This window comes from Cebus imitator, unplaced genomic scaffold (genome assembly GCF_001604975.1).
Source record: "Cebus imitator isolate Cc_AM_T3 unplaced genomic scaffold, Cebus_imitator-1.0 Scaffold16, whole genome shotgun sequence".
In the NCBI taxonomy this organism is placed as follows: domain Eukaryota; kingdom Metazoa; phylum Chordata; class Mammalia; order Primates; family Cebidae; genus Cebus; species Cebus imitator.
In genome coordinates, this window is record NW_016107331.1 from 1,579,942 (window position 1) to 1,603,904 (window position 23,963).

The following is a 23,963-nucleotide window of genomic DNA, read 5'->3' on the forward strand; positions in this document are numbered from 1 at the left end:
TGTTTCTTGACTTTTTAATAATTGCCATTCTGACTGGTATGAGGTAGTATCTCATTATGGTTTTGATTTGCATTTCTCTAATGATTAGTGATGTTCAGCCTTTTTTCATGTTTGTCGGCCACATAAATGTCTACTTTTGAGATGTGTCTGTTCATATCCTTTACTCACTTTTTAGTGGGGCTGTGTGTTTTCTTCTTGTAAATTTCTTGAAGTTTCTTATAGATTCTGGATATTAAACCTTGGTCAGATGGATAGATTGCAAAAATTTCCTGCGATTCTGTAGGTTGCCTGTTCACTCTGATGATAGTTTCTTTGAGAAGCTCTTTAGTTTAATTAGATCCCATCTGTCAATTTTTGCTTTTGTTGCAATTGCTTTTGATATTTTCGTCATGAAATCTCTGCCCATGCTTATGTCCTGAATGGTATTGTCTAGATTTTCTTCTAGAGTTTTTGTAGTTTGGAGTTTTACATTTAAGTGTTTAATCCATTTTGAGTTAATTTTTGTATAAGATGTAAGGAAGGGGTCCAGTTTCAATTTTTTGACTATGGCTAACCAGTTTTCCCAGCACCATTTATTAAATAGGAAATCCTTTCCCTGTTGCTTGTTTTTATCAGGTTTGTTGAAGCTCAGATGGTTGTAGATGTGTGGTCTTATTTCTGAGATTTCTATTCTGTTCTATTGGTCTGTGTGTCTGTTTTTGCACCAGTACCATGTTGTTTTGGTTACTGTAGCATTCTGGTATAGTTTGAAGCTGGGTAGCGTGATGCCTTCAGCTTTGCTCTTTTTGCTTATGATTGTCTTGTCTATGTGGGCTCTTTTTTTGACTCTATATGAATTTTAAAGTAATTTTTTTCTAATTCTGCAAAAAATGTCAATGGTAGTTTAATAGGAAGAGCATTGAATCTATAAATTACTTGGGGCAGCATGACCATTTTTATGATGTTGATCCTTCCTATCTATAAGCATAGGATGTTTTTCCATTTGTTTATGTCCTCTCTTATTTCCTTGAGCAGTGGTTTGTAGTTGTGGAATAAGAGCTTTCAAAGGGGAATGAGGAAACTTTTTCAGCTGATGGAAATGTGTCTTGATTGTGGTGATGGTTTCATGGATACATAAGTATGTTGAACTTATTAAATAGTAGTTTTTAAATATATAAAGTGTATTGTAAGTCAATTATACCACAACAAACCTGTTTTTGAAAATACAACAAACAGTTGTAGTACAGTGGACTCTAAATCCATAATGTGTCAGGGTAATTTATACTAGTTGCTAAAACAAGAAGCCCAGTATCTCATTGGTTTAATAAAACCGTCATTGCTTTGTTGCTTATGTCATAATTCCATGTGTGTTGGGCTGCTCCTGGCAGCTTGAAGCCAACTAATGACTCAGGGACCCTGGTTATTCCATCTTGTGACCCTGGTGCCTTCAACATGTGGCTTCCTCTCTTTTCAAGAAAAAGAAGAGACGGCAGAGACTATTATGACCAGACCTTTCATAAGGAGGTACCCACCATGTCTGCCCACATCCCTTAGGCCAAAACCCAGTTACATGGCAGGGAGGTTGGCACATATAGTCCTCTCCATGCCAATAAATGAGAATAGTGTTTTCATTTATATATTTCGCCAGTCCCTGCCAGAAGAAAACTAAATTGCCTTCCCCCAAGGAGCTATGCACATAATAACATGGATTACAAAAGACATGGGGGTTCTGAGCCAAAATAGCTATGTTTGGATTCCCTCACAGTTTTCTCCCACAGGGCATTTGCTTTTATATCTCTTACCTGGAGAGCCTATTTAAGGACCTCTTCTCATGAAGGAATAGTTTCTGCCCCAAAGGGGATACCAAGTCTTCAACTCCTTGGAGAGAGAAAATTGGTTATGGTTTTCAAATCATTACCACTGCCTTCCCAACTCCTTTTCCACCTCTGTCCCTAAGGTTTCAAATCTTTCAGAGTCCAGTCTAAGCAAACGTCTGCAGCTATGTGCCCTGTGCCATCCACATCTGCACCTGCTTGACGGGAAACTGAATCCAGCATAATGACACAGATCCACCAAGAAAATTGTAGCAGGGTCAAGGGACTTCTCACCAGCCAGATAGCCCCAATATGTGACCATTTGGACAGGCAGTGACAGTGACAAGATATGAATTCAAGGGCTTTAACTCTCAGTTGTGTGACCCTGGGCAAAATAAGTCCTTCTGAAAGCCTCAGTTTCTTCACTGATCACAAATATGGGGACAATTATAATACTATCAAAGTCAATTAAACAAAGAGTTACTGAGCACTGTGATGAAATAGTGAATAGTATATTGAAAAGCTATAATCCTTTTGGAACTTGCAGTCTAGAGTTAGATGCAAAGAAGCAAAGACAGTTAATATTATGCATTAAAGTCTATGATAGGAAGAATATCCATCTTATAAAGACTGTGAGGATCAAATGAGGTCTAATAAATGTATTTAAGCTTTACATAAACTGTGAAATGCCCTACAAACGCTAGTTAATGCCATAAAGCAAACAGGCCCTGATGTCATCTGAGTGCCATTACATCCCTGCCCCTACCCCAACTGCGTGAAATGCAGAGAATTACCCAAGTGTATAACACATTTGCATAAAAATGGAATCAAATGAGATAGTAACACGTGGAAACATGCTGTAAAATCACATGCTACACACATATAATTTATTCAAATGGTTATTTCTCATGTTTATTATCAAGGACATAGCCTATGTGGTTCAAAATGGCCTTTCCATGACGGGATAGAAAACGCTGCTGTTTTTCAGCCTTAAGTACATGATCTGTGATGTAGATGATTATCAGCATGTTGACTGCAATACAAAAATACATCTCCCTAAGCTCATCTCAGAAGGCCATACGGGTCCATTGGTAGGATTTTAATGCCCCAAAGAGCATATTTTCACACACACAAGAGAGAAAAGATGCTTTGTACTTTGTTGCAACATTTATTCCCACCTCCCCTACCCACATTTCCCATTACATACCCCAGTAAGGTCTTCTACAATATCCCTCTATCTTCATGCTGACATATCACATCTTCAGGGTTAACCAGGGGGCTTTCCTTGTATTGCAAATTCTCTCAAGGAGGTGGGTCTCACCCCGACCAAACCCACCAGAGCTTCTAACCAGGTAGATGTGGTCCTGGGACACCTCTTGACCTTTCCTGTGTCAGAACGTCACTGACACTCACCTGTGGGGGCCAACAGCTGGCTCTGCTCAGAGAGAGAGGATCTAAGTGTCGGGCTTCCAAATCTAGAGCATGAGTTGATTTTTCTAATATTGTGATTTGTGACTTGCATTTTTAGCGTTAGTCTCCTCAGGCGACTCCTGAGGTCAAGACTATGCTCATGGTTCTCACACTTTCATGGACTGGACTACCTGTTCCATTTAAACACAGACACATAATTAGATAGTCCATTCTCTGAGGAAGTTGAATAAACATTTTTCTAAACTAAGTGGTATTACTTATGGTGAACTTCAAAATACCTAGGGAATAAATATTGTTGGTTTCTTCAGGTAGCCAAAAATAGGAAAAATAAGAATGAACAGATTTAGGTCCAATTCCAGAATTCTGTTTCTCCGGGTGACACCAAGGATTTTCATGGGAGGTCAACTCCCAAAGCTTAAGGCCTCATTCTAAGGCTGGGTCTCCTTTGCTGTTCTCTCCTCAATGTAGCATTGTTCATTTCTACTCAGCCCAGAGTTCCATGCTCACCTCCTTTTTCTGTTTAAAGTTCCACCATGGGCCAGATGCAGTGGCTCACGCCTGTAAACCTAACATTGTGGGAGGCCGAGGTGGGCAATCGCTTGAGCCTAGGAGCTCGAGACAAATCTGGGCAACTTGGCAAAACCCTGTCTTTACAAAAACTACAAAAATTATCCAGGCATGATAGTGCCTGCCTGTAGTCCCAGCCACTCAGGAGACTGAGGTGGGAAGATCACTTGAGCCCAGGGTTGGTCGAGGCTGCAGTGAGCCGACTGTGCTACTGTACTCCAGCATGGGCAACAGAATGAGACCTTGGCTCACTAAATAAATAAATAAATAAAGTCCTATCCTGTCCCATTTAATGATGTCATTAGTATGTGATAGGCCATGTTCTATGTACTCTGCATATATTAACTATAAATTTTCATGAGCGCCTAGGAAGAAAGTCCTACTATTACCTCCATTTCTAACGTCAAAACTGAGGGACAGATAAGTAATTTGTGCAATATAATAAATGCCAAAGTTGGGCTACAGCACAAGGCACATGCTCTTAGCTTTAACTCACACTTCCAGGCAACACAGGAGAAGCATTCTATAATAAAGAGGATGGATCTCTGGTCAGATAGGCCTGGGTTCAAATCCTGCCTCTGAAACTCACAAGCTTTACCATTTGGGAAAGTTACTTAACCTCCTCTGAACCTGTTTTTCTTCTGTGAAATGGGCATGATAATAATACCTACTTTGTGAGGTGGATTTGACAATCAGATGTACATAAATCACCAAGCAAAGGATTTGTCTCCATTTCCAGGCAGGTGACTTATAAAAGATATTACTTACATATTTTATTTTAGAAATTCCAAGATGCCACTATACCTCTCTCCATCTAGATATGCCATAGTTCCCTTGAAGTCAAACCCAAATACCAACTTGTTATCAGCTCTCTTGCTCAGGCCGGATATCTAGAGCCATCTTCGCTTCACCTCCATCCTCCATCTGCCGACCTCTGTATCTATTCAGCAGACAAGACTCGCTGATTCCTCCAATTTGGCTGGAAACATCCAAATGTTTCCTCCATTACCATTGTTAAAATTAACCACATGTCAGCCAGGCGTGGTGGCTCCCGCCTGTAATCACTTTGAGAGGCTGAGGTGGGCAGATCACAAGGTCAGGAGTTCGAGACCAGCCTGACCAACATGGTGAAACCCATCTCTACTAAAAATACAAAAATTAGCAGGGCATGGTGGTGGGTGCCTGTAATCCCAGCTATTCAGGAGGTTGAGGCAGGAGAATTGCTTGAACCCAGGGCAGAGGTTACAGTGAGCCGAGATGACACCACTGTATACTCCAGCCTGGGTAACAGAGCCAGACTCCATCTCAGAAACAAAAACAAACAAGAAAACAAAACTTACCATGTGTCAGATACTGTGGAAGTAATTAAAAATACCTCCAGAGTTAGATATTACTATTACCTGTATCTCCAATTTCCAGTTTAGTGATGAGAAAGCTGAGCCTGTAAGAGATTAAGTGGTTTGTTCAACGTTTCATAATGAATATGTAATAGACCAGGGATTGGAATTTACACTGTCTTATTCCAGAGCCCATGATCTCATACAATCTCAGCAGTTCCTATGGTTACACTGGACAATTTGCAGCTCTGAAATAAACTGAGACTAGATCTTGCAGGTCTTTAGTTCAAGTATCCCAGGAAACAGCTCATTTTGGTCAATCCAAATCAGGCCCCCACTCCTAGGCCAATCACTGTGACCAGGGATGTGGGGCCTGTAAAAAGGTGGCAGCTCCCATTTGACCCAGACAGTCTGAAGGGCAGGACTGTGGCCAGAAGGGGAAAAAAGGAGGGCTGCAACACGAGACAAGGCCACTATGCTTCCCTACTCGAAAACCTGTTGTTCCATTTTGACTACTGTATGTACTACCTTGAAGGCCACCGTGATCTGACCTCTACCTCCATTTACACCTTCATCTCTCATCATACCCCATCATATTTCCTTCTCTCAAACCACGATAAACACCTACACTTCCTCTACCGGGTAGTGTTCTGTGATTGGTCTTTCGTTCTCATAGCTTCCTTAGTTAAAAACCCTTCATTCTCCAGCTCTGCCTATTTGCCACTTAACCAGCCACCCTTCAGGACTCAGACCAGATGCTCCCTTGATTGGGAAGTGTGCCTTCCCAGCAGAAAGTAACACCCCACTCTGTGCTACACATATGGGGTCCATAGTCCTTCAGAGACGCCATGAGTGGGAGTTCTCCTGAGGGGGTTGTGCCTTTTATATCCATATGTCCATTCACTGGCTGTGGGCTTCCTCAGGAAGGGGAGACATGATCTTGATGAGGTGGCTCTCCTCTGCTGAGAACGATCCCAGAGAGGGCTGACTGTCAGTAGAACTTTCAGTAGTAGAGCGTGGAATAATGAGGTGGGGAGGGTGAATAAGTCGCTCAGCCCTGAAGGAGGAGACTGTGGCAGCACTTCAGTCTCCATCATGCTCTAGAATCACAAGGAGTTCTGTGGAATGCTCTCGATTCCTCCAGAGGCTGAACTTGAGGAGGGGGGCGGATTGTAAAATTCCATGAGAAAAAGGGATAAAAGAAAGACAAGGAGCAGGTTAGAAAGTGTAAGGGCTGGTCCCAGAAAGTATTTGATTAAGGTTCAGATGTTTGATGTGGAAAAGAAATTTCTTGAATCAACAGGGTGTCATTCTTTCCTAGCATTTATTCAACAGATGTTCATGGAGTCTTACCATGAGTAATATTCAGGAATGTTCTAGGTGCTGAGGATATCACAGTGAGGGAGACAAAAACTATGTTTCAAGCAATTCTGTGTACATACTAGAATGTCAGGGAGCAATAGGTGCTACAGAGGAAAAGGAGAATAGGGTCAAGCAGAAAAAGGGATAGGGTTTTACCCAAGTACAATGGGAAGATGGTGGCAGATGTTGAGCAGAGAAGAGGCACAATAGTGATTTATGTGTCCAAGGTTCTCCTTGGCTGCTGAATAGAGAACAGACAGCAGGAGGGTAAGAGTGAATGCAGGGAGATGGCTAGGAGACTACTCCAGTGGTCCAGGTGAGAAATGGCGATGGGCTGGATGGGGGTAGCAATGGAGCTCATGAGAAATGGTTTGATTCAGTATATGCTTTGAAGCCAGAGCTGACTGGGGTGAGAAAAGATTAAAGAATTCATAGATGACTTCAAGTTTTTGACTTAAGGAAGGGTGGGCCAGGCGTGGTGGTTCATGCCTGTAATCCCAGCACTCTGGGAGGCCGAGGCGGGCGGATCACCTGAGGTCAGGAGTTCGAGACCAGCCTAGCCAACATGGTGAAACTCCATCTCTACTAAAAATAAAAAATTAGCCAGATGTAGTGGCAGGTGCCTGTAGTCCCAGGTACTTGGGAGGCTGAGGCAGAAGAATCGCTTGAACCCGGGAGCCAGAGGTTGCAGTGAGCCGAGATCGTGCTATTGCATTCCAGCCTGGGCGACAGAGTAAGACTTTGTCTCAAAAAAAGAGCCGGGCGTGGTGGCTCAAGCCTGTAATCCCAGCCCTTTGGGAGGCCGAGGTGAGTGGATCACGAGGTCAAGAGATCGAGACCATCCTGGTCAACATGGTGAAACCCCGTCTCTACTAAAAATACAAAAAATTAGCTGGGCATGGTGGTGCGTGCCTGTAATCCCAGCTACTCAGGAGGCTGAGGCAGGAGAATTGCCTGAACCCAGGAGGCGGAGGTTGCAGTGAGCCGAGATCGCGCCATTGCACTCCAGCCTGGGTAACATGAGTGAAACTCTGTCTCAAAAAAAAAAAAAAAAGAAAGAAAGAAAGAAAAGGAAGAATGCAGTTGCCATATATTGAGATGAGGAAGACTGTGGGATGCACAGTTGTTTTTTTGCAGGGAAATTCTTGAACATGTTGAGTTTGAGATGCCAACGAGATATTCAAGAGAAGATGTTGAGTAGGCAGACATACAGGTCTGCAGGTCAGAGAAGGAGAGGGGTGGAGAGACTTATTTAAAGCCATGGAGTGGATAAAAAGACGTAGATAAAGAAGAGAAGACATCCCAGGAAAGGGCCCTGGGGCAAAATACTGTTTAGAGGCAAGGCAGAGGAGGAGGACAGCATGAAAAGGTGAAGACACAGCAGGAGAAGCCGGAAGGGGATGGAGAGTGCGGTGTCCCAGAAGCTCAGTGAGATGTTTCAAGAAAGAGGGAGTGTTCAGCTGTGTCAAATGCTGCTGCGATGTGTGATGTCAACATGCAGACCGGAAACTGATCATTGAGCTTGGCATTGTGGGGAATGCTGGTGATTGTGACTGTGGGGATTGCTTCAGTGATGTGGTGGGAACAAAAAGACTGAATGAAGTAGTTCAGGAGAAAATGGGGAGAAGGCAGTAGAGCCAGTGTGCAGAGAGATTTTATGAAGGGCAAGTTTTGCTGTAAAGGGAAGCAGGAAATAGGAAGGGGTTTTTACTTACCACTAAATCATGAGTATTTTCTTGGGTCTTTAAGAATTCCTTGTATATCATAACCTATACTTTTTGTGGTGACACTAAAAAGTATAAAAGTAATGCATGCATAATTTATACTACTGTATGTAATATGAATAATTACATTCATGTAGTCAGACCTTATCTGTCCAGAGGATAGCTGAGAAGCCGAAAGGAAATCGTCTCTGGTAGTCAAAGCAATTCCCGTGTACTCCTAGCTAGATCACACACTTCACTCTCTAGAGGACTCTCCAAGTTCTTCTCATTTTTATGTTTAATAAAGTCATATTTTATTTCACAAAGTTCTTAAAAGCTTCACAGCCTAAGTCTTCAAGAAACCAGAAGATGGCAATTAGAAGGTTAGGATGGAGAAAAGGTGAAGGATGCGGTTGGGTTTGTGGAGCAACTATAGAAACTCTAAAAGCACAGCTGTTCGCGGCCACCCAGGGAGAGGCACACAGAACAAGCTGTTGTGCTCAGTTGTGCAGGTTGTTCACTACACAGGGCTCCCTGCACAGAGCTGTAGCCATCAGCAGGAGGGGCATCTTCTAGTCACATGAAGGTTTCAGTGTCATTCACCGATCAGGTTCATGTTCTCAGGGCTGTGTGCGCCCCAAGGCTCTCCCTAATTCATCCTCCCAGAGAGTGTGCCTTTCTCTAATTTGCATGAAAGAGTAGAGGCTAGCAACAGTTCTGGTCTAGCTCCTAGACACATTGTATTTAGAATGGTGACCTTAAATCAAGAAGATGCTAAATTTTCTTCATTTTTTGGACTGTAGAGATGCAGAGCTCATTTATCTTTAGTGTTTGAAGGATAAGCTTTGGGTATCTAGAACATTAAGTTAGTTGAAATATCACAAAGACACCAGACAAACAGTTTTATTAGCTCTAAGTAGTTCATCCTAGTATTTTGTAAATAAGGAATTCTTTTTGGTCAAAATAATACTGGAAACAAGGAAGGAATAATCCTTTTAGGTTTCACCTACTTGGGGAAGAAGTTGGCTTTTACTAATTAAGTATCAAGAGACAATACAGTATCATATATGTGCCAGAACTGGTAACACTGTATCCTGTAGAAACAGTCTGGGATTCTTGGTGAGTCTGCATTATTAAATGTTATTATTTTCTACGTCTACAAGCCATCAAAATGACAATTCCCCAAGTGATCTTGTCAGGCCAAGAAAAAGATCTTTGTAATACCACGGCTTTGTTCCAGGAAAGGCGTCTCAATTAATACGCCAAGGAAGGGTTCTTGGATCTCGCATAAGAAAGAATTCAGGGCAAGTCTACAATGCAAAGTGAAAGCAAGTTTATTAAGAAAGTAAAGGAATAAAAGAATGACTACTCCATAGACACAGATGCCGTGTTGCCCATTTTTATAGCTATTTGTTGATGATATGCTAAATAAGGGGTGGATTATTCATGCCTCCCCCTTTTTAGACCATAGAGGGTAACTTCCTGACTTTGCTATGGCATTTGTAAATTGTCATGGAACTGGTGGGAACATAGCATTGTGAAGGACAAAGTCACTCTTGTTGCCATTTTGGTTCTGGTGGCTCCTTTACTGCAACCTGTTTTACCAGCAAGGTCTTTATGACTTGTATTTTGTGCTGACCTCCTGTCTCATCCTGTGACTTAGAGTGCCTTAACCACCTGGTAAAGCAGCCCAGTAAGTTTCAGCCTCATTTTACCTGGCTCCTGTTTAAGATGGAGTTGCTTTGGTTCAAATGCCTCTGACAGCTTTGTTTGACATAATCTTCCTCCAAGAACCCAGTGCTGATGCATTTCTAAATTATAGAAACCACAGGGAAAAGTCGTTGCAGAAACTCATGCAGCCCATTTAAATTCTACTAACAAAACAGAGTTTAGGAGAAAGAAAAAAAATTAAAACCTACCTTGTGCATCTGAATGATAAGGCATGACTTAGGGATTTTGAAGAGCTGTAGGTTAGGTTGTGCACTCCTCACTCCCCTAAACTTCAAAGTTTTGGACAATTCAGACAAATCCCTCCCATCTTTCCTCCCTCCCTCCTTCCCTCCTTTCTTTCCTCTTTTTCTCCTTCCTCCCTTCTTTCCTTTTCTCGTCAAATTATCTGAATAGTGTCTCCCTCTCTATGAAGTAGAGTTTCCAGATATGGCAGCTTATTGTTATTTTTTCCCTCTTATCTAGAAAAGGGGAAAGAGGGCACTTGCCCTGTGATCATATGCTTTGTTGTCCATAAAAAACAATTTAAACTGGCCCCCTCAAGAAAGAATCCATGCAACGCAAGGAGGAAAAACAGTGAATTCACAGAGGAGCTCGTTCCCATCCAGGTGGAACTGCAGTCTCTTTTTGCTAATCTATTTGATCAGCTGGGGGAAAGCATTCTTATTTACATAACCTCCTGATCCTTTGTGTTTCAGGATGGCACCATTCCAGGATGTGGTTTCCATATGAATGGAGACTAAAGGCCCCCAGGTGCCCATCAAACACCTATTGGAGATAGCTTCTCCTGACTGTCCAGGAATTTCTGGTTGTTTTCCTCTCTTACAATCTTGCAGAATGATCTAATATTTGCAAATACTTATGCCTGCTTTAACAATTCAATGAGCAAATATGAAATTAATTTCGAAAATTGTCTGAAAAACTCATATGCCTACTGCATATAAACTCTCCTCCTGGCTGCTGCAGAGACTAGGGAGCTAGCCCTGCGTTTGAGAAACAGACAGGTGAGAAGAAGCACCTAAACGTTAATCTTCTTCCTGGCTGGATGGCGGCTCATACTTACAATCCCAGGGCTTTGCTAGGCCAAGGCAGGAGGATTGCGTGAGACCAGGAGTTTGAGGCCAGCCTGGGCAACATGGTGGGACCTTTGTCTCTACAAAAAGTAAAAAAAACAAAAACAAAAACTAACCAGGTGTGGTGGTGCACGGCTATAATCTTAGCTATTCTGGAGGCTGAGGCAGGAGGATTTCTGGAGCCTAGGAGTTTGAGGCTGCAGTCAGCTACAACTTCACCCTGGGCAACAGAGCAAGACTCTGTCTCTAAAAAGAGAGAGAGAGAGAGAAAGGGAGAGGAAGAAAGAAAAGAAAGAAAGAGAAAGAAAGAACAGGAAAGAAGGAAAAGGAAAGGAAAGAAAGGGAAAGGAAAGGAAGGAAAGGAGAGGAAAGGAAAGGAAGAAATTCCATTCCTATAATACTGAGCACACCGGGAGCACAGGCAATGTTTTTTCTCTATAGCTTCTACATCACCTAAATATAGTGTTGAGGACATAAACTAGTGATCAATAAATGGTTCTTGCAGTGAATTTCCATAATTAAACCCCACAGTAGTTACCAGCCAAATTTTGGAGGAAACAAGAGCTCCTTTCTCTCATTGTCCAGGGGCAGAGCAGAGTGGGGGCATATAAGGGCCACATAACCTTCCATAGTGGGAAGTGATGTCAGACAAGAGGTGATGAATATTTCATGTGGTTCAAATGAAAAGCACATTTAAGGAGACAGAAATGGTGAGATATTGCTTATTGAAGAAGAGAATCTTTCACCTCTGAAAAAATCCAAGTGGGTTGGAAGCTTTGAGTATTCATGGCAAAATAGTTTTTGTGCCGACTTCACCCTCTTACTGGTTTCTACTAAAAAACGGAGCTTTTAACTACACAGGTGTCTACTCACTGATGGTTCTCAGAGCTGGGATTGGACCACTGAGAAAGAAATAAAAGGCCTCATAAAGCAATCACCAGCTCCTCCGCATCTAGACTCCGGCTACAAAATGTTGCCTGCATTTCCTTACTGCCTCTATACTTGTGTCTTCTCTGAAGAACAATGCAAGCTTCCAGCTGGGTTAAACCCAATTTAGCACAGCACCGTCCTTTAGATATTTTTAAAAATGTAAAGAAAAATGACCACTGTTCTCACACTGTAATTTCCAAATGGCAATTTCCCTATTACATAGTTGTTAAAAGTGAAAGTTTTTTTTAAGGTAAAAGAAAAAAAAGAAAAACCCCACTCAGCTGCTCAGTGAGGCAGAGTTAAAATATTCTGCAGAAACAGCACTTATGAAACAGGCAGAACCCCCGGGGCTACCAATTTATGAACACACAACTGGCAGTACAAGACAGGTGTATTGTCATAGACTCACCACCCAGAAAAGCATTATTATTTACTTTTAACAATAAACATTTTATGATGGCACTCCGTTTTAGTGATAAATGACTGGAGGGAATAAAATGTGTGTATAGCAGAATCAAACACGGGCACTCCCCAGGGATTTCACTGGCTTTCTCTCACAGCTGCTGGGTACATTCTTTCTTTTCCACTTACATTTTATAGCACAGAGTGGGGGTGGGAATGGGGGTGGGGGATCTTGGTTTACTGGCTGTCAGATTTGTTAATCAAATGAATCTAGTCCTACAAACGACGAGCCTGTGACAGCTGGCCTTTGGGGATGGATTCTGCCCTGGGCAGCAAAGTGTTCCTGATTTGAATATTTTTTTTCCAGGTTGAGAACTCCAGCACTTACAATTTAGCATCTTACCACTGTGAAATAACAGGCATTCTGAAAGAACCCTCAGCATCTGATGCCTTTCCGAAAACACTTGGGACACTCTCCTTAACCTTTACCAGCAGTTTTAAATACTACAATGCAGGTACAAGCAGAAAAGCCAAGTATCGATATGGGCTATGGAAAGTCACTCTGTGACTCCACCTACTGCCATGGGAACGTGCTTATGGATGTGGCATGTGAGTGTGTGTATGTGTGAGTGGGTTTGTGAAAGTGTGTAGATTTGTGTGAATACGTATGTGGGTGCTTGTGTATGTGTGTGTGTTTGTATTTTTGGGTGAATGTATTTGTATGTGAATGCACATATGTGTGTTCATCTGTGTGTGTCTGTGTATGACTATCTGCTTGTGAGTCTATATGATTGTGAACGTGTGAGTATATGTGTGCTGTTTGTGTGAATGTGTGAGTGTAAATGTGTGTATGAGTATATATTTGCATATGAGTTTGAGTGAATGTGTGGGTTGTGTGTGAATGTGAGTGAGCACATCAGTGCGTGCATGTGTGTCGTTGCCTAAGTGTGTATCTGTATGTGGGTTTGTATTTTTGTGCGCACGAACGCACATTGCGGGTGTATTTCTCTCTATGTATTTGTGTGTTGTGACTGTGTATTGTGAGCATTGTGTGAATGTGTATTTGTGTGTCATGAGTGTGCCCGTGTTTTTGTGCAAATGTGCGAGCATTGTGTTTGTGTGCATTTGTGAGTGTATATTTTTGTGCATCTGAGTGTGTGTGTTGTGGATCTGGGTGAATGTACTGGTCTGCGTGTGTGTGGGTGTGCGTGTGTGTGCGCGCGTTGTGCGCGAGTGTGCGAGCGCGCGTGTGAGCGGGTGTGTGGTGCGTCCGGGGGCCTCCACCTTCCCGATCCGCCCCATCCCGGCGGGCGCCTGAGCAGAGGCAGTAGCCCGGGCCGGGGCGGGCGAGGGAGAGACGCGCGCCGGGGCGAGCGGGCTGCGCCACCGCCGGCGCCGCGCCGACTTTGCCCTTTAAATCGCTCTCCAAGCCGATTACAGCTGAGCTCCCACGTGACGTTTTACCTTCTGTCTCCCGGAGCGCGTTGCCCGAGGACAGTCCTTTCCCGGCTGCCGCCCCAGCCCGCCGCGGGGGCTCGCCTCCCGCAACTTTGGGCGAAGCGGCGGCCGGCTAGGGCGCCCTCGCGGGGCCGCGCTCCACGCGGGCGTCGGAGGCTCTGGGGGCTCCGGGGGCTCGGCCGCGAGGGTGGCGGTCAGGGCGGAGAGCGTGCCCTGGCCCCAGCCCGCGCCCCTGGCACCGCGCGCCGCCGCCTGCCGAAAGCGGCCGGGGTGCCCTGAGCGCGGCGTTGGGAAAGGGGGCGCCCTTCGCCGGCCGGGACCTGAGCGGGCGCGCCCTCGAGGGAGCCGGCCGGGCCATGGCCGCGAGGCAGGGGTGAGGCGGGCGGACGCCCGCGCGCCCCGCGCGCCCGCACCATGCAGAAGAGCGTGCGCTACAACGAGGGGCACGCCCTGTACCTGGCCTTCCTGGCGCGCAAGGAGGGCACCAAGCGCGGCTTCCTGAGTAAGAAGACGGCCGAGGCGAGCCGCTGGCACGAGAAGTGGTTCGCCCTCTACCAGAATGTGCTCTTCTACTTCGAGGGCGAGCAGAGCTGCCGCCCGGCGGGCATGTACCTCCTGGAGGGCTGCAGCTGCGAACGAACGCCCGCGCCACCCAGGGCCGGCGCCGGGCCGGGAGGCGTCCGGGACGCTCTGGACAAGCAGGTACCGCGTGCCCTCCCTCTGCGGTGTCCCAGCCTTGGCCGCCGCACTCCCTTGCAGTCCTAACCTGGGGTCGGGAGTCGGGGGTCGGGGGTCGGGGGTCGGGAACAAGTGCCGGGACAGTGCTGCGAAATCCTCCCGCGGCACCAGTGGCGGGACATCTCCGTGCGCCTCCCTATCTTCATCCAGGAATTCTCCCATCTCCACACCCCTCCACCCCACTGCCAAGTGATCGGTCAGAATAGTGGCCCCACTTGCTTTCAGGACCCTGATAGAGGTCGAGTCGTTTCAGCTTCTCTGCCAACCGTCCATTGCTTCTCTAGACCTGGCTCGCAAGAATTTTGTCTGGAGACTTGTATCAACACCTGTTGGGTGTAGATTGGCAAGACGGAACTAACTTATTTGGAAAAGTTTGGGTTCTGCCATACCCGGCTGGCGCGTGTAGATTTCTTTGCCTGCAGATGTTTGACCACTGGTTGAGCTGGGTACAAGCGGGGCCTCCAAGCCGGACAGACACTTTCTGTTGGCCATTTTCAATCAGTCTTTGTGATTTAGGTCAGTTTGCCTTGCTAACATTTGACCTGCTGGGTCTAATTATGAAGTTAAATGTGTATTCATATTCCTCAGGATTAATATTTGGTAGCCACATTCTTGCTATGTTTAAAAATGTGGGCATTTTTAAAGAACACTTCTGTATTTTTAAATGACTGCTTTGAAAATGAATGCGACCTTTTAATTCTGGGTCATAATTTTATTAGTTTTGCTGTGTGCTCATGGCCGCGGGGTGGGAGAGAAAAACGCTTTCGGTCTAGTCATCCCAGCCCCCCACTCCTGCAAATACAAAATTTGTATTTTTTCAATCACTATTTGGTTATTGAAATTAAAGCAGACTAATTTTATGCTCCCTATGTTCTCATTTCGCTTCTCGATCCCCACCTTGATACAAAAAAGGCCGATTGTTTTTGCTATTGCATAAAAATATTTCGCAGCTGAATTTTCCATGTAAGTCAGATCGGATTGCATCTGCCGCAAACCACAGAGGCTGTGGGAAGTGCTAGCAATGGAGTGATCCATAAGATGCCTACCTAACCCGTTGGGGCTCATAAAACAATGTGTAAAATTAAGAGGAGTTAAAACTAGACCAACCAGAAGTTTGATTTGTTTTCACTATAAATCATTAACAGACTTAACTTGTTATAACACTTAGAAACCTGAAATTTTAAATATGCTCTTTAGTTTCTGAGGGCTTATTCAGAGTCATTTGAAAAACTGATTTCCAACTTTATAGATACAGGTACTAGAAATATAAACATAAATTTCAAGTCATACATTTTAGAGTTTAATTTGGGAGAAGAATTTTGAGGAAACATTTTTTCCAGGATTTTATATATATATTCTATTGGTGGGTTTTTTTTTTGTTTTTTTTTTTTTTTAAAGATATGTGTTCTAAGGCCCCACAGGAACCAAAATGAATAGGTTTCTAAGTGTTATTATGTCTAAAGTAAAATAGGGTATTTTAAATTACTTGGGATATATATCATTTACTTAACCCCAAATTATTTTCTTCGTATTTATATTAACATAAAATAATCACTTTTGGGGTGTGTGTGTGTATGTGTGTGTGTGTGTGTGTGTTTTGGAGTTAGGTGTGGGAGTTGTTACCTGTTACAATTCATATGTCTCTCTTACTTGTTAACGTTATATGGAAATCAACATTTTTCTACTTGGAAAATATCTGGACTATAGTCTTCAGGACTGTTTTCTTTCTCGCACTTTAATAAGGAAGCATAACTTCCAAATGGTTTGACTTTCATGTCACTTTCTAATGGTTGTCCTAAACAGACCATCTAATGAAAACATTTTTTTCTCTTTTAATGACCATACAAATGATGAGTCCTTCTCAGTCATTTTCTGCATCTTCAAGAGGTTAGAATTTAGAATGTTTGGTGTTCGTAGATAAATCTAAGATGTAGAGAAGCAAGCATTCCAGAATGGATTAGGAGCTGGGTTGGGAACGCTTCCAAACTTTGTCTTGCATTAGATGTGCCTCTGTGAGTTGGGTTAGCTTAGCCGACTGATGCTTTTATCTGGCACTGCCAACTGGGTGTGTTTGAATAATTAAGAAGAAACTGAAACTAAGAAACAAGGAGAAACATTCTAGCTTAAATCTACAGTTTATGCAGTTGGTTCCCTTTCAGCTAATTTATGTTGCTGAGGTGCTCAGGTCATCCAGTTACATCCAGACACGAAGGATCTGTGGAGGATATGAGGAGATGAGCACATCCCAAGGTCTGCTTCTCCTTATATGCTTCTGGAGCTTTCCATGTCAATGTCTCCCTCAATGCTATCAACACAGTTGAAGTTTAGGGCTTGAAACAGGACTTAGCGAGGCAGAGTCATTTTTCTTCACCAAGTTTCCATGTTATTTCTTTAAGCACATCTCTTAATCTCTCTCTCTCTCTCTCTCTCTCTCTCTCTCTCTCTTTTGGTTAATGAAATCTCTGTTTCCTAATATGTAAAAATTAAGAGTTTGGCTAAGCTGATGATTTCCAGGTACCTTCCAATAATGACATCTTCTATTTCTAAGGTTGTGACAGACAGTGTGAGCTTTTTGCAGTGTGGAGACTGTGAAAGACCATTTCACAAGGTTCAAAGATTACCAGTGTTTGTAATAAATACTGCATCTGAGAAGCCAAGGACAAGCAGGTGATTGAAGTGGACATTCTGATAAATTAGTTAGGTCAGAAGATGTGCAAATCTATAGTAACATCATTGCCTGAGGCAGAGACTTTCTTATTAATCACATTGGAGGGCAACATATTTATTATAATCTCCTTGACAGTTACAATAGTTGATGTAATTCTTGCAATAAACTGCCTCTAAGCATTCTTGAGAGCTTAAATTCCGCCTCTCTTTCAAATAATTTTTATGCTTATTAATTGTGTTTTTAGGTAAGTTATGAGAAGAAAACACCCATTGGTTTGCTTCATCTAAGTAATAATTCAAAATAAGCTGGTTGACAACAACAAAAAATCATTTTATTTTTGTACTTGGACTTAAACAGTTTCCAGTTAAGCAGAAAAAAGAAAGACAATTTTTACTTTCCAAATATGCTTAGGTTGTAGGAATATTTGCATTGCTCTATTTTTTTCACAGCGTTCTCAGGTTTCACTTTGATGAGTCGTTGGAGGATTGCAGGCTCTCTTACCAGCCTTCCATACTGACTACTTCTTTGGGATAGTAATGGTGATTTACTCAAAATGAGATCAGTTAAAAACAATTTTAAGTGATTTGTTTTCTCCAAAAGTGTTGTTCCTTTTCTTAAAAAATGTGTCCGGTGGCACTTCTTTCTGGTAAAGCTCCATTTGTGGAAAATGAGGACCTTCCCTTTTGTTCCAGGTGAAGGAGAAAGGGAAGTTGTATTTAGCAAGTACCTTCTGCATGGTAGGCTCTGTGCTCTGGGTGGCTGTTATCCTCCATAACCTCATCTAATTTGAACTTCAGCTTTTGGAGATGATGCTTATTAACATCATCATTATTATTACCTATTGCTGACATTGAAGCTCAGAGACTTCTAGGGAGATGATCAAAGTCCAACTGAAGATATAGAGACTAAATAAATAATGTGAAAGAGTTCCTTACTAAGACTAGATTTAAATCCACTGAGCAAATCTGAATGGATGGGGGTTTGGGGGTTATATGATGTGAATCACTGTTTTGTTTGTTCTTATTTCCTTTTCAAAACTATTTAAATGACAGCTGTAATTCTTAAGAAATATAATTGCAGATGATTACATGTGCAAAGAAAAATGAGATTTATTTTTAAGTAAGCAGTTTCACACGACATTCCTTTACGTCAGGAATTCATTTACTTCAGAAATGGGGTACCTTTAAAAATATTTGCAATTAGGGTGAAGGTACACATCCTGGTTAGTCTCCTCTGTTTAAGTAGCAGGATCTGTCTTGCCTATTAGCAGGAGAAGACATGTAGCAACAAAGCCACCTTGATTCTTATTTTGCTGGTGATGTTCAATGTTCTGTGTAGCCTAATTTCACTTGTTTTGGGGGTAAATGTATCTTTAGCTCTGGAGGTTTAAAGTAGACAGTTGTATTTGCGCTGAATTAAACATGTTGGTTTAATTTTAAAGGGATTAAAGGCTATGTGATTTCCTGTCACTTCATTACTTGATAGTCATTTTAGCCTTCCTAACTTGACCACAAGCAGAGGATTTTAATCATGAGAGTGAATTAGGCTGAGCTGCGTGAAAGCTCTGAAATATTTGTGGGAGATGGAGAGTATGGATGGTCGATTTTCATGCTACTTCATGTTGTTTAATCATAGCCAACTAAATATATTCTTTTCAACTTTTGCTTACTGAACACAAAGAGAAATGTAATCATGATATTTGCTAAATCTTGTGCAACATTAAAAAATATAATTTAGGGAACAAAATGATTTATTACTTAAACTTTGTAATTATCCTTCTATTTAAAGTTAAATGAAGAAAAAATCTCGTGGATTAGTAAAATTGAGTTATTTTAATTTTGGCTACACTAAGCCTTACTATTTAGATTATTGCATAAGAATTCAACATAAAAAAAACTCCATCCCTGTTGTGACAGATGTTTTAATACATAAAAATACATTCTTGTTGTGAGCAATTATTTTTCTGTGGGTTTCAATAAGTGATAACTAAATGCACTATTGAGGGGTAGAAAATATTTTTAGTGTTATAACAATTTTTTCCTTCTTTTGACAATTAAAAAATAGAGAAATTTTTCTTATAGTGGGTGATAAGACCTAAAGTATGTGTGATAAGCAATTGTTTCTGGTTTTAGCAAAGCAAAGGTCAATGGTTTGTTAAAACAATTGTTGATATCGCTGTCTGTTTAATGCAGATTATATTTTGAAATTGATTTTTTCTACATTTATAAATACTACTTAAATATGTATGCCACAGTCAGTATAATTTTAATTTTTTGGAATGCAAAAACTTAAGTCTTTATGATTATTTTGTAATGAAATTAGATTGACCAATAATACGGATTTGCTCAGGTCTTAAATTCACATGTTTGAAGTGGCTTTCTGTTTTTATACCTATTTATTTGTTCTACAAGAAAGGCGGGTGTGTGTGTGTGTGTGTGTGTGTGTGTGTGTGTGTGTGTGTATGTATGTGTGTGTGTGTGTAGTGTTTATTCAGTTTTTTACTTTGTGCCATTGAATATTAAACATTTGTTAGGCAATTATATATTGAAGTTTGCAGATTTTGGTTTGTATCATTAACATTTCAAGACCTGAGTTATAAATCCAATCTGTCTACAGTTTGGGGAGATTTATTTTTCAGGACTAAGGATATGTAACGATTCTGTTAAGTTACTCACAATATAAATTCCTCTCTGAAATTAGTCTACCTTAAAGACTGTAAGTAGTAAAATTTTATTGATATTCAAATGAAGCTAGAAATGATATTTGTTAAGTATCAACACAGCACTTTGATAAATGTTTGATTATTTTATAACATTTGCCATTTATTCTCAAATCTAACCGCTATTCTAAAATTATTCATTATATTTTTTATTGGTGTAACTTAAGTTTTACCTGATTTAGAAGTTATAAATATATGAATTTGGTTCTGCCAAAGGGAATATGTTAGCATTTTTGCCCAAGGAGTTAAAAATATAATTGTGTATATATTTAGAAAAAAAAAAAAACAGTAGCAGGTTTGTTGTTGTTGTTGTTGTTGCAGAAAATATTGGCATCAGTACGTGGCACAGAGAGGCAGAAAGCACATGTACTCACAGTTTAATTTTTTTACTGGCACTTGAAAAACTAATGATTTAATGAAAAATAAGGATCAAATCATTTTTCCTAAAACTTATTACAGTGACTACAGAATCCTCCCAATGTAATTTTAGAAAAAAGACAGAAAAAAAGTAATAATTTTGAGTTGGTGTGTGTTTATTTAACTTATATACTACAATATTTCTTTTCTTTGTTAAAAAAAAACTGTAAAGAAAGAAATGAGAAAGTTGGGAGATCTGCATAAGAATAATTTACAGCTTTTGACTAAGTTAATCAGAATTTTAATTCTTTTAAGATTCGAGAAGATAAGGATAAAACGATGTTTAAAAAAAAAAAAAAAGCAATACTTAACAAAATTTATTGGCCGAGATTCGTGGCTCACGCCTATAATCCTAGCACTTTGGGAGGCTGAGGCAGGTAGATCACAAGGTCAGGAGTTCGAGACCAGTCTAACCAACATGGTGAAACCCCGTCTCTACTAAAAATACAGAATTAGCCAGGCGTGGTGGTGCATGCCTGTAATCACAGTTACTCAGGAGGCTGAGGCAGGAGAATCGCTTGAACTAGAGAGGTAGAGGTTGCAGTGTGCCAAGATTGTGCCATTGCACACCAGCCTGGACAACAAGACTGAAATTCTGTCTCAAAAATAAACAAAATAAAATAAAATTTATTGATTCTTTAGTGCTTGATTAAAAAAAAAATCAAGCCACAATTTCTGTTTTTGGCTGTTACGATACTTACCAATGTGACATTGCTAAGACCTATGGTGATGGAAACAGCAGGGATGTGAGTGGTACTTTCTATTATTTTGAGGGCACTGAAATATTTTATTGTGTCATTGTCTGATTTAATTTAGAGAATGCCTGATTCATTTCCTGAACTGTATTTACGAGCCCATGCCATTCGTGTGACTAATCCAAACAGTGGGGTTAGTTCTTTCAAATAGAGGGACTGTTGGAAAGCTAGGAGGTTTCCTGTATTTGGCAGTGTGGAAATGGGGAGGTGATAACTTGGTCTGAGGCTCAGTAGATAACATTATAACTGATTACAAAAGAAGTCATGATGAGATAATATCAGTGATTCATAGGAATAGGAGGTCACTCATACTCCATATGAATTTAAGAATATCAGTTTCTAGGTGAGGTGCTGGTATTATGTATGGTTTAGTTCAGGATTTAAACTGCATGGGATTCAGTCTTGGCTCTGCTACTTACTAGACACATGATCTTGAGCAGTTTCTCTTTTTAAGCCTGGTTCCCTGCCTGGAAGATGGGGATCATGATAGTGTCTGCTCCATCAAGTTGTTGTGAGGCTCACAGGCAATATCCCAGGCCAAGCTCTTGGCATAGAGCTAGCACATGGTGAACAGTCAGCACATTTGCCAGCTAATATCGTTATTACTCTCTTTGATATTCTTTTTATTTTCATTATTAGGATCACTTGGAAAGTATTTTCCTTCATGGCCAGGTGCAGTGACTCATACCTGTAATCCCAGCACTTTGGGAGGCCAAGGCGGGCAGATCATGAGGTCAAGAGATGGAGACCATCCTGGCCAACATGGTGAAACCCAGTCTCTGCTAAAAATACAAAAATTGGCTGGGCATGGTGGTGTGACCTCTAGTCCCAGCTACTTGGGAGGCTGAGGCAGGAGAATCGCTTGAACATGGGAGGCGGAGGTTGCAGTGAGCCAAGATCGTACCACTGCACTCCAGCCTGGCAACAGAGTGAGACTCTGTCTCAAAAAAAAGCACACACACACACACACACACACAAAAGTAATTTTCTTCTTTTCCCTTTCAAAAATACTTTAACACCCACAAAAGAGAATATTTCATGGAATGCCGACATACTCATCTTCCAGCTTCAGCATCTTCAGCTTTCCGCCATTCTTGTTCTGTCTCCTTCCATGCACACATTTTTTTCTGTTAGACCACTTTAAAGCAAATTCCAGACATTGTATTATTTCACTTGTAAATAAGGAAGTTTTTTTTCCTTTTTGGCACAGCACTTGTTTGGTACTGGAGATTGTACTGGATATAGCTCTGAGAAGGACCCTCCTGGAAAGAGTTTGTAAGGAGTTGCTGTTAATAATGTGTGCTATTATAATGGTAGCTCTCTTTTTGTTTCTTCCATGTTGTAATAAAGGAAAAATCTTAAGACAAAGGTTTTGAAGACATACAGGAGATGGAATTAGCTTTTAAATAAGTCCTAGTACGTTAAATCTTAAAGAGAAGAAAGTTTGAAATCAATTACAAAGATTGAGATGGAGCCTTGCTCTGTCACCTGGGCTAGAGTGAAGTGACACAATCATAGCTCACTGCAGCCTTGAACTCCTCAGCTCTAGCAATCCTCCTTCCTCAGCCTCCTGAGTAGTTGGGACTGCAAATGTGTGCCACCACACCCAGCTAATTATTTGTTTATTTTTTTGTAGCATTGGGGTCTCCCTATGTTGCCCAGGCTGGCCTCAAATCCTGGCCTCAAGCAACCCTCCTGCCTTGGCCTCCCAAAGTGCTGAGATTACTGGCATGAGCCACCTTGCCTGGCCAAAATGAATTGTTTAACCATGATCATGGTGTAAATTATTTTCATGGTTTGACCCCACTGTAGGGGACAATTAAGTCACTGGTGATTCTCTTACTGAGAGATCTTTTTTCCATTTATCCATCTCCCCCAGCTGTGCAGCACTCTTATTTAGAATGAAGGACAAGAGTTTCCTACACAGATGCCAATAATGCTGCTTCTCACACTGTGCTTTGCACAGCTCTGCTACAGTGAGGACATCATCCATAAGCCAATGTTTCATCCAACTTTCACAATCAATTCTGAGACCCAACAGCTGGTCAATATTATTTTAGGGCAGTTACTAAGCTTCATTAATCAAGTGTGTAGTTGGCTTTTTCTAGTATTGCTAAACTTATCTAAGGTAGTTGGTTTCTGTTCTATGACTGATTGCTTTAGGCCCTTTTGATTGCAAGGGAGAGATATGAACTAGAGTTGTCTTGAATAATGATCACCTCTGAGTGTTGGGGGAAACAGCAGGAATATTATCAGGCAATATAGGGGTGTGTAGTGCTCTCTACGGGGGCCTACCTCTTCTTTGGATATTGCTGCTGGCCAGCCTTTCAGTGTTTATCCCCATTTGCCTTCTCACTGAGCCTTTCTTTCCTCATAGGTTTTGTTTCCCCTAACTTCAGGTTGCCATATTCGCCATGGTACTTACTCAGTGTTGTGGCCCCTTTTCTCCTGCTTCAGTTTTCACTGCAGCATCTCTCATATCAGGGCCATATTCTTGTGGGAGGGAATGTGATTATCTCTGTTCAGATTTTGGGGCCAAACAAAATCATCAGTCCCTGACCAGCCCGTGGCTTGACTACCAAACAGCAGGGGCTGTGGACGAGAGTGTTTCATGGAAAGTTCAGTGAGTATGATAATCATTGTTAACACACCTAGAGCATTCATCAAGCTAACTAAGATTACTTTTACCAAACTAATGTTCATTCATTGTGATAGGCCACATTCTTTCCTTTCAGTAGCAGTTTTACACCCTCGCCTTATCAATGAGATTTTTACAATAATACACCATTTCTGTCCTCTGGTCCTGTACCGTTACCTGTACCGCCCAGGATCCACATCAAAATTTTCTTTACTTTTATATATATATATATATATATATATAT

General features: G+C 41.7%; 1 protein-coding gene and 1 long non-coding RNA gene across 3 annotated transcripts in view; one reads left to right on the forward strand and one right to left on the reverse strand.

Annotated features, from left to right (window-relative positions):
• Window positions 1–1,144: 1,144 nt before the first annotated feature.
• Window positions 1,145–14,367, reverse strand: LOC108288666. Its single transcript, XR_001818787.2, has 4 exons — window positions 14,241–14,367; window positions 5,192–5,232; window positions 1,782–1,857; window positions 1,145–1,445 (listed from the first exon to the last, which is right to left on the reverse strand). It is a non-coding gene; the product is annotated as an uncharacterized LOC108288666 (long non-coding RNA).
• Window positions 13,418–23,963, forward strand: part of RASGRF2 (Ras protein specific guanine nucleotide releasing factor 2) — a 255,275-nt gene continuing 244,729 nt past the window's right edge. The window contains exon 1 of one of the 2 annotated variants that reach the window (XM_037731121.1): window positions 13,418–14,486. In XM_037731121.1, coding sequence (XP_037587049.1) covers window positions 14,199–14,486 — 288 coding nt within the window. In that variant the 5' untranslated portion in view covers window positions 13,418–14,198. The remainder of the gene's footprint in view (window positions 14,487–23,963) is intronic. The other variant, XM_017507586.2, reaches the window with a different exon arrangement.